The sequence below is a fragment of the Callospermophilus lateralis genome, chromosome 11 (assembly GCF_048772815.1).
Source record: "Callospermophilus lateralis isolate mCalLat2 chromosome 11, mCalLat2.hap1, whole genome shotgun sequence".
Classification (NCBI taxonomy): domain Eukaryota; kingdom Metazoa; phylum Chordata; class Mammalia; order Rodentia; family Sciuridae; genus Callospermophilus; species Callospermophilus lateralis.
The window spans coordinates 58,949,190-58,965,513 of record NC_135315.1 but is presented as its reverse complement, the minus strand read 5'-3'; the positions used below and the strand labels follow the sequence as shown (position 1 = coordinate 58,965,513).

Genomic DNA, 16,324 nt, shown 5'->3' with positions numbered 1-16,324 from the left:
TATGAAATCCATTGAGTTGATGAGTTACAAGTTTTTGAATATAATTTCATATTTTTCTCTGAAATGAATTAAGCTGATATCAAATAAAAGCTAAGTCAATGAAGTTTCCTTTTTAAATTTCATATCAAATTTAAATGAGTTATATCCATATTACTAATATGGATACTTCTGCTGAGTATCTAACATATTGCACTTCTTCAGATTTATTTTTAATGTTTTAACACACAGAGCACACAAAGAAAAATTTAAGGATCAAGTTGTAAAACCTAAATGAAGTCTCCCATATCCATTAATTACGATGTTTGACACCCGTATGAACACGTTGATGCTGAATAAGGTTTGTACTCTGAGTGAAAGATTTACCACATATACGACATGCATAGGGCTTCTCTCCTGTGTGAATTCTCTGGTGTTGAATAAGGCATGTTCTCTGGCTAAAATCTTTGTCACATTCATTACATTTATAGGGTCTCTCCCCAGTATGAGTTCTCTGATGTTGATTAAGTGATGAAGAATAAATAAAAGCTTTCCCACATTCATTACATTTATAGGGTTTCTCTCCAGTATGAATTCTTTGATGTTGGGTAAGATTTGCACCCTGTCTATAAGCTTTCCCACATATATTGCATTTAAAGGGTTTTTCTCCATTATGAATCCTTTGATGTTGAGTAAGATGCACACTCTGGCTGAATGCCTTCCCACACACACTACATTTATATGGTTTCTCTCCAGTATGTGTTCTATGATGCTGAGTGAGGTTTGCACTCTGGCTGAAGGCTTTCCCACATATATTACATATATAGGACTTTTCTCCAGTGTGAGTAGTTTGATGTTGAATAAGAGTTGAGGAATGAGCAAAGGCCTTTCCACATTCATTACATTTATAACACTTCTCTCCAGAATGAATTCTCTGATGTCGAATAAGGTAAGTGCTCTGACTAAAAACTTTCCAACACTCATTGCATTTATATGGTTTTTTCCCAGTATGTATTTTTTGATGCTGCAGAAGGTGTGTACTCTGACTGAAAGTTTTCCCACATTCGTTGCATATGTAAGGTTTTTCTCCAGTATGAACTCTTTGATGATTAATCAGTGATGAACTATGACTGAAGGTTTTACCACATTCCAAACATTTATATGGTTTCTCTCCAGTATGTGTCCTTTGATGTATAGTAAGGTGTGCACGCTGGCTAAAGTCTTTTCCACAATCATCACACTTATAGGGTTTCTCTCCAGTGTGAATTCTCTGATGTATGGTGAGATGTGCACGCTGGCTGAAGGCTTTACCACACTGGTGACATTCATATGGTTTTTCTCCAGTATGCATTCTCTGATGTGCAATTAGGGATGAGATATGCCTAAACTCTTTCCCACATTCTTCACATTCATAAGATTTCTCTTTGGCATGGCTACTTTGGTGTTTCAGGAGGGATGGGTATTTCCTAAATTTTTTCCCACACACATTACATTTATAAGGCTTCTCTCCAGGAAGTATTTTCCCATGTACAATACCATATGAGACATTACTGAAGTTTGCCTTGCTTTCATTATAGATAGAAGTTTTATTATCTGATTGTGTATCAAACTGTACAATTAGGTTTGAATGCTTTTCAAAATCATTTCTATATATATCATATTTACTAAGATATTCTTCTGTAGGATCATCTTCTTGTGAAAAATCAGACTTCAAACTGAAATCATATTCATTAGTGGGAAATTTCTTGAAGACGTGTGTTGTTTGTCTCTCTAATCTGTCATCATAGTCATATGGTTCTTCCAATTTGATGGTCTGGGTTCCATCCTGTTTGAGTTTAGGAATATCTTTTACTGTAGTACATGTCTGGGCTTCAGTTCCCCATTCTGAAAATGAAAAAAGAATATAAAAAGTCTTCCTCTATTGGGCAAAAAAACATAATAACAACATGAATAAAGTGCCTAAAGACTATAGCTCTGACAATCTCAGTAATATGATCCTTAAAGTTTAGGAAAGGAGAATAAAAGGGCAGCAAAACAAGTTTTTTAAGTTATTAAAAAACAGAGAGGTTCCTCACTCTTCAGCCTGGGTACCGAGTAAATAAAATAGACAAAGCTAAGACAGTGAAAACAAAAGATAGGGCTATTTGGGATAAATTACTTCATGGAGTAATTTGCATATGTAAGGTTTTTCTCCAGTATGAACTCTTTGAGGAATGTAGCTCTGCAGTAGAGCACTTGCCTGGCTCTTTATATGATGTTTTCATAAAGTAAGCATGCTGACTCTTGTCACTCCCTCTTTCAATCTACCCTGCATAAACCCATATAACATTCCTAAAGCAATCTCATGGAATACTTACTCTCTCTCTCTCTCTCTCTCTGTTTGTGTTTAGGGGGTACTGGGGATTGAACCCAGGGGTGCTTTACCACTGAGCTACATCCCCAGCCTATATATTATTTTTTATTTTGGGACAGGGTCTTGCTAAGTTGCTTAGGACCTTACTAAATTGCTGAGGCTGTATTTGAACATGGATCGTCCTCCCTCAGCCTCCTGAGCCACTGAGCAGTATCATAGCTAGTATACAGACATATTAAATGAAGTTGAAAAATATCTCTAGATCTCTAGTGTATCTTCAGTAGCCTGAAGCAACTGTTCTCAAAGTACAATCTCAAGAGTAGCATAATAAGCATTACTATTTACTATTCCCTGGAAATGCATTAAAATTATTGGGTCCTATCCAGACATACTGAATTAGAAACTATGGTGGTGGGGCTGAACAATTTGCTTTAGCAAGTACCAAAAGTAGTTTTGCTGCATGCAAAGTTTGAGGGCCACTGGCTTAAAAGGGTTAAAGGAGGAAAAAAATGACTAGGAATGTAGCTCTGCAGTAGAGCACTTGCCTGGCTCTTGCTTCTATTCTCAGTACCAGGAAACAAAATAAAACATAACAGAAAAAGAAAAAGCTCAAAATACCTCCACTTGGCATTCAATCCCCTTATAGTAGAAAAACAGTCCTCTTCTACTATATCCCCGACACTTCATATTCTGCTTAACTTAGTTTGAAGTTATCCACTATTCCCACAGGGCCTATAGGTTCTGTGCTAATCCCAAACTCTAGGCCCCTTTTTATGATACCTTCTCTACCTATTACAAAAGATGGTTATAGTTCAGCTCCTTCTTAGAACCTAAAATATAGTGTAGTTTGATTCATATATGAAATTGTCTTTTTTATAGGTCAAAATGGCTGACTGTCAATAATCTTGGCATGGTTCAACCTAATATAATGTTGAGCTAATGATGAAATTTGGCCTTATATGATTATCTCACAATTTTGTATGCTTCTTATATTTTTAACTTATATAAACTCTGGGAATAGCTTCTGTTTCTTTTATATTTCCTTAAGAAAATTGGCTAAAGACTTTGGATATGGTAGCTACTCAATTTTTTTTATACCTTTATTTCATTTATTTATTTTTATGTGGTGCTGAAGATTGAACCCAGGGTCCTGCACTTGCAAGGTGAGCGCTCTACCGCTGAGGCACAACCCCAGCCTCACCACTCAATTTTTAACTGATAAAATAAATAAGAATAATTTGTAAAAAGGTAAACTCGAATCAAAGTGTGCACACACACACAAAACCAAGTACACAAAAAACTGGCTATGAGGCAGTCAAGTATGTATTTGTTGATGCCTATTATGTTTCCAGTATGATAATTTGAAACAAATTTCATGATATAATCTTTTGAAATGGTGGGAAGCATATAACTTGTAAGTATTAAGAATTATATACTGGGGGCTGGGGATGTGGCTCAAGTGGTAGCGCGCTCGCCTGGCATGCATGCTGCCCGGGTTCCATCCTCAGTACCACATACAAAAACAAAGATGTTGTGTCCGCCGAAAACTAAAAAATAAATATTGAAATTCTCTCTCTCTCTCTTTCTTAAAAAAAGAATTATATACTGTAATATTAAATATAGAATTTAAAATATAGGAAAAATAGTCCTAGATAGTTCAGAAACTTTTTAAGATGCAGCTCAAAGTACAATAACTTTATCAACATATTCCTTCAGTAGGAGAGTATGTAGATATTGAAAATATTAGCTACATAAATCAGTAAGAGACTTGTTAGAATAGAGGGTAGTAGAATATTGATAACTGATAAAAATAGATCTAGTTACATTTATATGAAAAGGTGTTCAGGACACATGGGTAAGTGAAGAATGGCAGGTATGTAGCAGCAGGTAGAGCAAGATCCCACCTATGTAAAGATATGCTCTATGTATTATAGACAGGCACAGAAAGACACTGATAATCTAAGGAGAGAAGGTACTGGTAATGACCCAGGGGAGGGAGACACATGAAATTTGCTTCCTTGTAGTGCTTGAATTTACAAACTACTTTTACTCAAATACATAAATCATAATTGACACTAGAAAATGTTCAGGAGTAATGTTAAATGAAAAAAGCAGAATCACAGCTAGTATACAGACATATTAGATGAAGTTGAAAAATAATAAATTATAGGTTTTATTTTCTAATTTTCAATTAATTTGCTATATTATTTTTTTCTGCTATGAAGTACTAGAAATGTTGTTATACTATTATAGAAGGAAAAAAATTAAAACCAACTTTCTCAAACCAGGATTTATTACCCTGCCCCAAAATAACAAAATGAGAATGTAAGTAAACACATACAAAAAAAGGATGGGCTAGTACCATAAGCTCAGTTTAACTTCTAGCTAATCAGAATCAGTCTATGGCAGTCTGCATATACCTGAAAAGGAAGTATTACAATTATTTTTTTTTATTGCTGGGGATAAACCCAGGAGCTCATACATGCTAGGCAAGTACCATTATCTACCATTGAGCCACATCCCAACCCTATAGTGTAATTAATAAGCTTAAGCAACAAGTTTGAATGATGACCATGAACACAATGCTACTATAATAATACATTTTTAAAAAAATCAGGTTATTAGAAATTAAACAAACTGAGATCAGTAAGCAGGGCTTAAAAATGTGTATATACTTAATCAAAATGGTTAGTAAAAAGAGGTATCTGTTGGCTAATATTAGACCAAACAGTGGTGTAATATTTCTAATATAGAAGATCAACCCTGACTTAGGTGATCAAGAAAAGCCTCAGGGAGAAGTATGACTTGAGCTCAGCCTGAAAGAATGGCTTGGTCCTGTATAAACATAAAGAACTATGAAAGTTCTAAGACTCAATGGCTACTAAAGACCAAAAGTAGTATTCTATTTATGAATTACCAAAGTTTTCATTTCCTGAAGCAAAACTGGTTAGGTATTGTAACTAAATGTTCTATTTATTATGTATCTCTGATCTGGAAAGACAGTAAAATCCTCAGAAGCCAAAAATCAAGTAAAAGCAGGAAGGCAGCTGGGTACTGGTGGCTCATGCCTGTAAACTCAGCAGCTAGGGAGGTTGAGGCAGGAGGATCAAAAGTTCAGAGATAGCTTCAGCAACTTAGAAAGACCCTTCTCAAAATAAAAAAGAGGGCTAAGGATGTGGCTCATTGATTAAGTGCCCCTGGGTTCAATCCCCAGTACAAACAAACAAACAAACAAACAAAAAACTCCAAACAAAAACAAAAATCAGGAAGGAAGGCAGTTACAGCTGAAGTTGGTTGCTTGAAATGGCTCCTTCATCCCATTGATAACTTTGAGCTTCCATTTTGAGGGTACAAGGGCTAATGTGACAGAAGCCCAACCAGAAGTGAAGCTGGGAGGAGTCCCTTGCAAAGAGGATTAAATATGATGCAAGAATAACGAAACCCCAAAAAACTAACCTCCATAGGGGGAAAGAAATAACTTGCCTTTCTTAGTCTTGGTGTTTGTTCTCTTGGAGGAGCAAAATCTCTTCTTAAAATGCATAACTACAAACTGCCCCTTCTTGGGCATTGATAGCTCTAATTTGTGCTCTCTGAAAGGTCTAAAAAACTTCTCATGCTGTGAAGTTAGCTCTAAGTACTCCCATACTGGCAGCATCTCCCCAGACACTATACTAATTCTAGTCCAGGGGAAGCTCATTTCCATTATAGTTCATGTGTTTTCTCACTGTTTACAGTGTGTTGAATTGATTCTCCAATGAATTTAGTGTGCTGCAGGTATATTGTGTACCATTCTGCCAATTAAAGGCCATAAATTATGAAAAAGAATTAGTTTTTCAAATAGAATGAACCTTGAAATACCTAATTACCATAAGTTATTTTTTTTTAAACAGTGAAGCAATTTACTCTAAGGCAGAATGGACTATTCTGTTATTATTGTTTAACTATTACAATTAATGTTGTAGTCTAGCATCAATATTGATAGACATATAAGTCTAAATAAGAAAAAAAAGAATAGGAAAGCAAGATGTGAAAGAATGTATCAATGATTTATTTTTTTGCAAAGAGAAAATAGGACAGATAAACCAGAAACAAATGAATATGGTTATCTATAGGTAGTGGATGGGAAAAGTGTAGAAGGTATGGGAGTGCATATCTTTTATATAGTTTTGGCTTCTGAACAATGTTAATGTTTTTACATACTCAAAAATGTAAAATAAAAGATAATTTAAAAAGAAAACACTCCCCTTAATGGGATATATTCCCACGACTAAAAGGACTACAAAGAAGTCTTGAATATTCTAGACAGTTTGGTAGTAACCTTGGTATAACTCTGAAACTATTTCTGTGTGTAACATATGATAGAACAAATAAGTAAATATACTGACTATGGTGAAAAACAGCTTATCCAGTGTATGGGAAAGAAGGCACAAAATACAAATACAATATTGAAATATACAAAATGAAAAAGTCTTCTGGTATTGGATTTGAATTAAGAGTTATGAGTAAGAACTCATGACTTTAAAAAACAAACAAACAAACAAACAAACAAAAAAACCCAAAACTGCTGGACACAGTGGCACATGCCTGTAATCCCAACAGTTTGGGAGGCTGAGGCAGGAGGACTGCAAGTGAGGAAACTTAGTGAGGACCTAAACAACATAGTGAGAACCTGTCTCCAAATAAAAAATATAAAAAAGGGGCTGGGGATATAGCTTAGTGGTTAAGCAGCCCTGGCTCAGTCCCTGGTAACAAAAACTATAGGGCTGGGGATATAGCTCAGTTGGTAAGGCCCTGGGTTCAATCCCCAGCAACACTACACACACACACACACAGAAAACCAACAACTATATATAAAGTGGGTATAGGAATATGTAAAAATGAATCCCATTGTTACACATAATTATAATGTACTAATAAAAAATAAGGAATAAAAGAGTCGAAAAAATGAGGAAAAAAAACACCCCAAAATTTCTGACAACATGGTTGACCCTTTGAAAACATTATATTAAGTGAAATAAGACAGTAAAAAAAAAATCAAATATTGTATGATTTCACTTATATGCTATATCTAGAATCATCAAATTTATAGAAACAATGTAGAATGGTGGTTACCAGAGAATGAGGGAAGGAGAAATGAGGAGTTGTTATTTAATAAGTACAGATTTTCAGTTTTATAAGATAAAAACGTTGTGAGATTAGTTGTACAACAATGTTATTAAGCACAACTGAACTTGAAAACGGAGAACATGGGGGGCTGGGGCTGGGACTCAGGGGGTGAGCGCCTGCCTAGCACGTGTGAGGCCCTGGGTTCCACCCTCAGCACCACATATAAATAAATAAAAGTATTGTGTCCACCCCAAACACACACACACACACACATACACACACACACACTCTCTCTCTCTCTCTCTCTCTCTCTCTCTCTCTATATATATATATATATATATATATATATATATATTTTTTCCCCTTGGAGAAATTCCAGGTCTAAGGTAAGTAAAAGGGGAGCCTAAAGAGTATCTATTATACAAGAAAGCAAGGAAATGCTCCTAGACTAATAGTTGTGTCAGAGAGATGGTGGCCTTGTTTGACTGACTCACGTTGCCCAAATCTGGGACTGCTGGGTATTAAAACCAAAACAACAAAATACCTGGAATGAGTAAACTAACAACACTCTGAATCTTTAAAAATTCCCTTAGTCCATGTGTGTGGCTCATACACATAAAAAAATGGGAAGGAGGAAGACCTATTCTTTTTTTTTTTTTTTTTTGCATTTCCTTCCTGCTCGAATAGAAACGTTATATTTCTAATCAGTTTCCCACCAGAGATTCCTCCGCCAGAAGCCATAGTCCCTGCCTTTTCACTTCCGGTCCACCGTGTTGTTGCACGGGGCGGGTAAGGGCCCTGGAATATGCATACGTGAAACGGCCAAAAAGTAGCTGGGGCTGGAGTTGTGGATCAGTGGCCAAGCACTTGCCTCATTGGGTTCCATCTTGAGCATCACATAAAAATAAATGAAATAAAGATATTGTGTCCATGTATAATTAAAAAAAAAAAAAAAAGTAACTGTTGCTGTTAGGGATCCTAACTACATAAGGAAATGGGACCAAACTGGCGGGCTTGGTGAAAGTGGAGCTCAACAGGAGGTGGGAGGCAAAGAGAGACGCAGAGAGGGTCACAAAGCTGGAGAGGAAGGAGCCTTAAGAGGCCTCCCGCTTCACAGCACGACCCCAGAGTGCTGGGTGTGCAAGGAGAGGCGCCCCGCAGCAAAGCGGGGCGAAAACCTGTTCTTTTTCTTTATTTTTGTAAAATATCTTTTTATTTTTTATTTTGATGTGGGGTTGAGGATCGACGAACTCAGCGTCCCGCGCATGCCAGGCGAGTGCGCTACCGCCCCCGGAAGACCTGCTCTTTACTGGAGGATGCTATTAATCATTTAGAAGAGATTATGAATCAAGAAAAAAAAATCATAGTTTTGCAACCAGCAATGCAACAAGGCAAGGATCATCAATGGATATTAAAAACCTTAAGTGAAAGGTTGTCAAGGGATAGAACAGTTATTTGCCCTCAAAGTATCATTCCATAGACTACTTATTTATTAGAGGAAAAAAATATGCACCTTTAAAATGATGTGACCTGTAGACACCACCTTAAACAAACTGAGCATCATCAATGAGGAGACAAACTAGGAAATGAGCCTCTTGAGGAAGTTAACGGAAAGCATCATCACCTTTGAAATATTTTTGACAAAATGTTTAATCTGAATTTAATTAAGAGGAAAAAAATCAGGCAAAGAAAAAAAAGAAAAAAAAATTTTCAGCTATTTATTGTCCAGGATAAAATTCGTTATGCTCCTCCTGAACAGGACTGACCGTGTACAGACCAAATGTAATTCCCATATTGGAAGAACCATGGATGGTGATAGAAATTTTAGAAGGCCCATCCTTCAGGGACAATGTGGGCATTCTAACAGTAAAAAAAAACCAAAAAAACAAACAAACAAAAAAACCAAAAAAACCAAAAAAACCCCAGAAAACAACCACACACAAAAAAACTGGCTTGGATTCTTTAAAAAAGGTCAATAATCTTGAAAGATTAAATGGTGCATGTTTGTAATCCCAGTGGCTTGGGAGGTTGAGGCAGGAGGATCACAAATTCAAAGGCAGCCTCAATAGCTGAGTGAGGACCTAAGCAACTTAGCAAGACCCTGTCTCAAAATAAAATATAAAAAAGGTCTGGGATGTGGCTCAGTGGTTAAGCACTTCTGGGTTCAAGCCCTGGTAAAGGGGAAAAAAAAACAAAAAAGGAAAAAAAGTTGAAGAACACTTCTATGTTAAAAGGGACTTGGGGCTGGGGATAGGGTTCAAGTGGTAGCTAGCGTGCTTGCCTGGCATGCGCAGGGCACTGGGTTCGATCCTCAGCACCATATTTAAATAAATAAATAAAATAAAGATGTTGTGTCCACCGAAAACTAAAAAATAAATATTAAAAATTCTCTCTCTTTAAAAAAAAAAGGGACTAATGAGGGCTGGAGTGGTGGGTCAGTGGTAGAGCACTTGTCTGTCATGTGGGAGGCACAGGGTTCTATTCTCAGCACTGCATATGAATAAAGATCCATTGACAACTAAAAAAAAAGGGGGGAGGGGACTAATGATGTGAGATAAATAAATGGAACATGAGATTTCTGACTGGATCCTAGGCTGGGGAGGAAAATACCTATAAAGGATATTTGAGGAAATCTGAATATTTGGCCATGTATATCAATAACTACTGTATAAATGTTAAATATCTAGAGCAGAATGGTGGTGTGCTTATGTAGAAGAATGTTCATGCTTTTAGGAGATATTCAGGGGTAAGATGTTATGACTAATTTTCAAATGGTTCAGTGCAAAAACAAAGGTGTGTGTAAAATGTCTAAATGATAATTAGTGATTTCAGGTAAAAAGTATATAGTTGTAACTTTTCTTTAGGTTTGAAATCTGAAATAAAATTCTGGAGGAGAGAAGAATGAACAGTAACAATCAAAAAGGCCATCAATGGGGACAAGTTCAATAAATTATAAGACAACCAATAAAATATGATGCAGATATTAAAAAAATGAAAAAGCTCTTTACATGCTCATTTGGAATATTTTTCAAGATATATTTTCAGGTAAAATATGCTAAGAACAAAACAATATGCATAGTATGCTACTGTTTATGTTGCAAAATGGAGGAAAAAATTTTCTATTAACTTTATGTGCAAAAAAACCAATCACCCATCCAACCCCAAATAGATATCTGAAACAACTGTTTACCTACAACACAGAGCCAGATTTTATTTAAAAATAAAAAATTACTAAAATCATGTTAAAATCCAGGTTTTATTGTGGAGACGAACAGTTGTTCAAGACTTACCTGGAAGGAAGCCTCTATAGGAAAACAGTGGTTAATAGTCAAGATCTAGTAAGAGTGGTTGCTGCTGGACGATGTAGCAACTGGGTGAATATGGTATGTAGGTGGGAGACTTTGTCTCTATATATGGCTTTATATATTTAAAAAAATTTTAATTTTGTGAATATATAAGTTTTAAAGTAATTTGGAAATAAAAAAGAAGGAAATTAAGAAAGTAGAGATGGGAGATATAGGGGTTTGTTAGTTAACAGAAAAAAAGAAACTCATATGTAAGTTTTGAAAATGGAGCAATGGGAAAGTCCCAGAGAAGCTCTAAAAGATGGTACTTAGGGGTCACATAGGATAAAATGAGAAGGGACACAGGGGAAAGGTACCAAAATAATATTTGAGAACTCTCTTCCTTTTTTACTTTCTTCTGTAAAAAGCAATACCAAAACAGCTCGGAATTCTTTACCAGCTGCTATGACTTTGCAAAGAATGATTTAGCCATATTTGATAAATAATTTCAAAACATTTTGGATATAGACTATTAAGTGCAAAGAAGTTCATGTGCTGGCTTTTCTCTTACCTGGACTAGGGCCTTCTAAAATTTCTTTTATCACCATCCATGGTTCTTCCAATATGGGAATCACAGTTGGTCTGTAGACGGTCAGTCCTGTTCAGGAGGAGTATAACAAATTTTATCCTGGACAATAAACAGCTGTAAAAAATGTATTACCTGACTTCTACTAAGACTTCTATAGGAAAATAACAGTTCAGGGACATGATTTAGTAAGATACTTAGGTCTCATCATTTTCAGAGCAAGGATTAAAAATTTCCTGCTACCCAAGAGAATGTAGGTCTGGAGATCCTACGGAAGAATTCTTTCCTTTGAGCAGTAGAGAATGGGCAAGACAGTGTTGAATAGCCGTCAAGTGGCAGCACTATAAAATTGTGCATTAAAACTTTCATTTGTTATCTTTTATTTGGGAAAAAGAAGAACATAGTCATTTTTGTGCCTGAATGAGATGAAACACTCATCTCTAGACCTTATTTTTAGCTAAGTACTTCAGAGCCTTCTTAAGGACTAGGGGCAGACATACCCCGGGGGGAACACTGGGAGGAGAGGTGTGGACAATCCTTACCTAGAGAAACCATGTTCCAATAGTTTTGTAATGTCACCGTCTTGTACAATTCCTTCTGTACAGGACGCATTAGCTCCCAGTCCTCTTGGGTGATGTCTACAGCCACATCTTTGAATGTCATTGATTCCTAAAATATCAAATAAAACTTAACTTGGCTCAAGAACTAATGGAAAGACTGGGTATGCATGTGGTGGTGGGAATAGGGGATCAAGAATATTAAATTTTAGGACTCTAAAAGTTTGTCTAGTCAAAACCTTCACCTAATGTATAGACCACAGCATCCTTCAAGGGCCCTAATGAGAAGTTTAAAAATAAAGGAAAATTTCTTGTTTTCAATTAGTACTAGAGTACACACTGATGGTTTTCATTTAAAGAAAAAGGGTAGGCCAAGGGATATAGTTGGTGGTGCAGACAGCACTTGCCTAGCATGCTCAAGTCCCTGAGGTTTGATCCCCAGCACCATTCACACTCACTGCCCCCCACCCCACCCCCCAAAAAAGAGGAAGAAAAATGAGGAGAAAGAGGTTTTGAATTTTAAACACATATGACTCAGAGTTAAATGATTTTCAAGTTTTATCCTAAGAATAAATTCAACATGTTATAATAAACATGTTGGTTGTGGGTTGTGGGGTTGTGGCTCAGTGGTAGAGTGCTTGCCTAGCACGCATGAGGCACTGGGTTTGATCCTTGGTACCATATGAAAATAAAAAAAAATAAAGGTCATCTACAACTAAAAAATAAAAATTAAAAAAACATATTTATATGCTCTATAATATAAATGTAATGTCCTTTTAAAAAATAAAACTGAAACCAACAACCACACTGTTGAATCACTGCACTTTTAGATGCATCTCTCAGTTCGGGAAGGTTAGTATCCCTTTTTGCTCCCTTTTTAAAAAATTTTTGTTAAAAATATTTCTTGATTACTGTTACCTGTTATTTTTTTTCATATAATTATCACAATTTAAAAAAATCACTTTGGGATATTAAAGTCACATTAAATTTACAATTGAGAAAGAATTGACTATAGTTTCTTTTATGTCTTATAAGGTGCATATAATATGAAAGATGCAAAATTTATACTATGCTTAGTTTTAGATTTTTTAAAATTTTGTCATCTGATTTTTATGTATACGTAAAAGAGGGATACATTTCTGTGGCCGTCATTTTACTCAAATTTTCAATTACTGTTTCTAACAGTTTTTCCCTTGATTTTCTTAGTTCTCCAGGTAAATGTTCACATCATCTATAAATAACCATCTTAATTTGATTGTCCAAGGTTTTTTAATTATAGGCCATGTATATTTTCCCAATAAATCTTTCTCTTAAGGTGGCCTGAATTGCTATTTCTTAGTGTAATACCTCTCATGATCAAGATCACAGAATGCACACAGCCTTTAATTACTTGTTAATGAGGAAAAATAATATTAGCAAATATTATTTATTAATCACTTAATAAATGGTAGTAAAGGGTAGCCAAAAGTCTCATAATATTTTATTCTTACAATCTTTTTTTTTTTTTTAACATTTATTTTTTAGTTTTCGGCGGACAGAACAACTTTATTTGTATGTGGTGCTGAGGATCGAACCCGGGCCACACGCATGCCAGGCGAGCGCGCTACCGCTTGAGCCACATCCCCAGCCCTATTCTTACAATCTTAAGAGGTAAATTCTACATATTGAAAATAAGTAACTTAGACTAAGTGGGTAAATATCTTATTCCAAAATCATGAATTCAATGGCAGAGCCAGAAACCAAAACCTGGATTCCACCTGGCCATGTAGGTTAATCTCTTAACCTCTATACGGTACTACTAACTTAAAAGTCAAGGAGTGAGAAAAGGCATATTAAGGGAAAGTGAGCACATATACTGAACAGTCCAAGGTAATGAAGGAGAGAAACTCAGGTTTAGGTCCTAGTAATTAGGGCTTTTGAGGGTTTACCAGCTATCGAGTAGGATTCACAACAAAAAATGCTCTTTCATACTAAGAAGGCACTTTAAAATCACAAAAGAAACTTAAACTCACTTTGGTTACCAAGTCATTGAGCCACCCTGCCTGGAAAGCATGCCTTCCTCTGGGATCTTCCTCTTGAATCACCTGGGAAAGAGTATCGTTCTGAGGAACTATGGAAGAGAAAGAAACCATTATGGATATTAGCCCTGTTCAAATAGCCTAGGAAATCCTTCACCAAATACATGCCTACACTATTCTCTCTCTTTTAATGGGACTCTCTTTTAAGCCAGGGACTCACACATGCTAGGCAAGTACTCTGCCACTGAACTCCATGCCAGCCTTTATAAAGTTTTATTTTGAGAGTCTTGCTAAATTGCAGAGGCTGGCCTTAAACTTATGATCCTCTTGCTCCAAACTCTGGAGTAGCTGGGATTATAAGTATGGGTCAGTGTGCCTGGCTAGATGCTTAGACTTTTCTTTTTAAAAATTTTTATTTATTTTTATGTGATGCTGAGGATTGAACCCAGTGCCTCACATGTGCAAGGCAAGTGCTCCACTACTGAGGTACAACCCCAGCCCTAGACTTTTCTTAAAATGAGAAGTGAACAGAAAGCTGAAAACAGCACTCATACTTCAAAGTCAGAGGGAAGGGCCAATCACTTGTCCTAAGACATCAATGCAGAGTTCAAAAACAAGTCTGCTCTGGGACTGTTAAGTGTATGTAGAAAGTTCAGTATTTTCTACTAAATCCTTATTTGATCTAAAATGTGTGAATTGTCTCTTAAGATGAGAATATTCTTTGGAATTTCTATCTTTCTAGAAATTACAATGCAAGTGATTTATTAGTAGAGTGGTATAAACCTCTGTGAGTTACCTTTCTGGGTATTCACACAGAGGTTAATTTGGTTGTGTCAAGTGAATCTCTCTCGAAACTTCTCCTCTGGCTTTAGATATTGTGTGTTTGGTTTAAGCAATCTTGAAGGGGAACACTATGTAGGAGGGAGCTCATGTTAAAGCCTGTTCTCACTCCTTAACTCAATTATCTTTCTTCTCTCCAATTTCTTTAAAGGAGCTATTCTCAGAAGTACTAATTGTCTTCTCTAACCACCCAGGGATTCCTCCCCTCTCTGCTCTACAATTCTCACCTTCCTCTTCTAGAATCTGAGTCAAATCCTCTACCAGAGTCACCACTTCCTCGCTGCTCTCTGGATACTGGGACTTTACCCAAGTCCTAACCTCCCCAGGCAGGATGGTTAGGAACTGCTCCAACACCAGTAGCTCCAAGATTTGTTCCTTTGAGTGAATCTCAGGCCTCAACCACTTAAGGCAGAGCTCTCGGAGTTGACTCAATGCCTTTCGAGGACCAGCCAGGTCTGGGTACAGAAAATTCCTAAAATTCTGCCGACAGGTCTCAGAGTCACGCAAGAGTCTTGAAGTAAGGGTTTGCTTCTCAACATTGTGGGTTCCACTTTGAACTTTGTCTGGCTTCCACATTAGAAGGATTTGTGAGCGTGAAGAACTGGTCATCCTCTTTCTTGAGGCTAACATATCTATAGACAGGATAGTCAATCTGGCAATATCCTTTATTTCTCCAGTAATTAGCCAACTGCTTGAAGTCTTATGCTACAGCCATAAAACCATTTTTATCAAGGGCTGCTGCAGCTAGGGGCAGAACAGAATATAGGTAGAGTTAGTGGCCTTAGTTACAAAATCTGAGCCCAGAACTTGCAGGAATGAATGAGACCCTGAAACACAAGAATGGACCACAAGGTCAAGAATTTCTGGTGTACTCTGATACATACACACACACACACACACACACACACCTCCTCTGTATGCACAAATTGGTTTATTTGAGTTTACTTCCGTTTTCTTCCCTTTTATTCTTGGACTTGTAAGAGAATTCATTGTGTTTAGGGGCAGTGGGAAGGATGGAGCTACCACAAAATGGTGTTAGAAGCGATAATTTAAAGAATCCTGAGCAAAATGACTAACTTCTAATTTGTTGAAACAAAAATTAAATATATATATATTTTTTTAACAGAAAAAGATGTTTGAGATTTTAGTCACTGATGTAACAGAAGCTGTAATGACTTAACTGGTCCTCAGAAATACAGCAACCCTACCGTTACTGGGAATAAACTGGGAAGAAAATTTCTTCTTAATAAAGTGCTCAGGGTTCCCAAGGGAACTGTCAGAGGAAAATGGCAAGCCATTTATCTGATTTGCACGTTAATGCCAGACTATTCTAGTTTTTCACTATCAGAGACCTGAAAAAACAAGCCGTTGGACTGGGAAGCAGTGGAAAAGATTGTTGTGATTGGAAAACATTTCAGTGCTTCAGGAGGAAACAGTTCCTTAAGGACACTTTCGGGACCAGGATTCCAGAAGAGAACCTCCTTAGTGGCCTGATCTGCAGGAGAACCCACACCCACCTGTCTCCTTGCTCCAGCCCTCAGACCTACTCAACCACAGTCGTGACACCAAAGAGAACTGTTTACAAGGCTCTGCGAAGATGCAAT

At 36.6% G+C, this 16,324-nt stretch overlaps 1 protein-coding gene across 2 annotated transcripts; it reads right to left on the bottom strand.

Annotated features, from left to right (window-relative positions):
- Positions 1–289: 289 nt before the first annotated feature.
- Znf287 (zinc finger protein 287) lies at positions 290–15,350 on the bottom strand. 2 transcript variants are annotated; one of them, XM_076871533.1, is made up of 6 exons: positions 14,948–15,329; positions 14,078–14,080; positions 13,875–13,972; positions 11,848–11,974; positions 11,291–11,377; positions 290–1,860 (listed from the first exon to the last, which is right to left on the bottom strand). In XM_076871533.1, the coding sequence occupies exons 1-6, from the start codon at positions 15,327–15,329 to the stop codon at positions 290–292; spliced, it is 2,268 nt and encodes a 755-aa protein (XP_076727648.1). The 2 variants fall into 2 exon arrangements, with proteins under 2 accessions (XP_076727648.1, XP_076727646.1); XM_076871531.1 differs by lacking the exon at positions 14,078–14,080 and having other exon boundaries at positions 14,948–15,350.
- Between the last annotated feature and the right edge of the window lie 974 nt (positions 15,351–16,324).

What these genes read in the sequence shown, in the direction of transcription:
- Znf287 (XM_076871531.1), bottom strand. Translation starts at nt 15,350, where the DNA reads ATGTTAGCCTCAAGAAAGAGGATGACCAGTTCTTCACGCTCACAAATC. An exon ending in TCAGATTCTAGAAGAGGAAG is followed by an intron (nt 13,973 to 14,947) that starts GTGAGAATTGTA and finishes TCTCTTCCATAG; the next exon opens with TTCCTCAGAACGATACTCTT. An exon ending in TTTAGAAGGCCCTAGTCCAG is followed by an intron (nt 1,861 to 11,290) that starts GTAAGAGAAAAG and finishes TTTCATTTTCAG; the next exon opens with AATGGGGAACTGAAGCCCAG.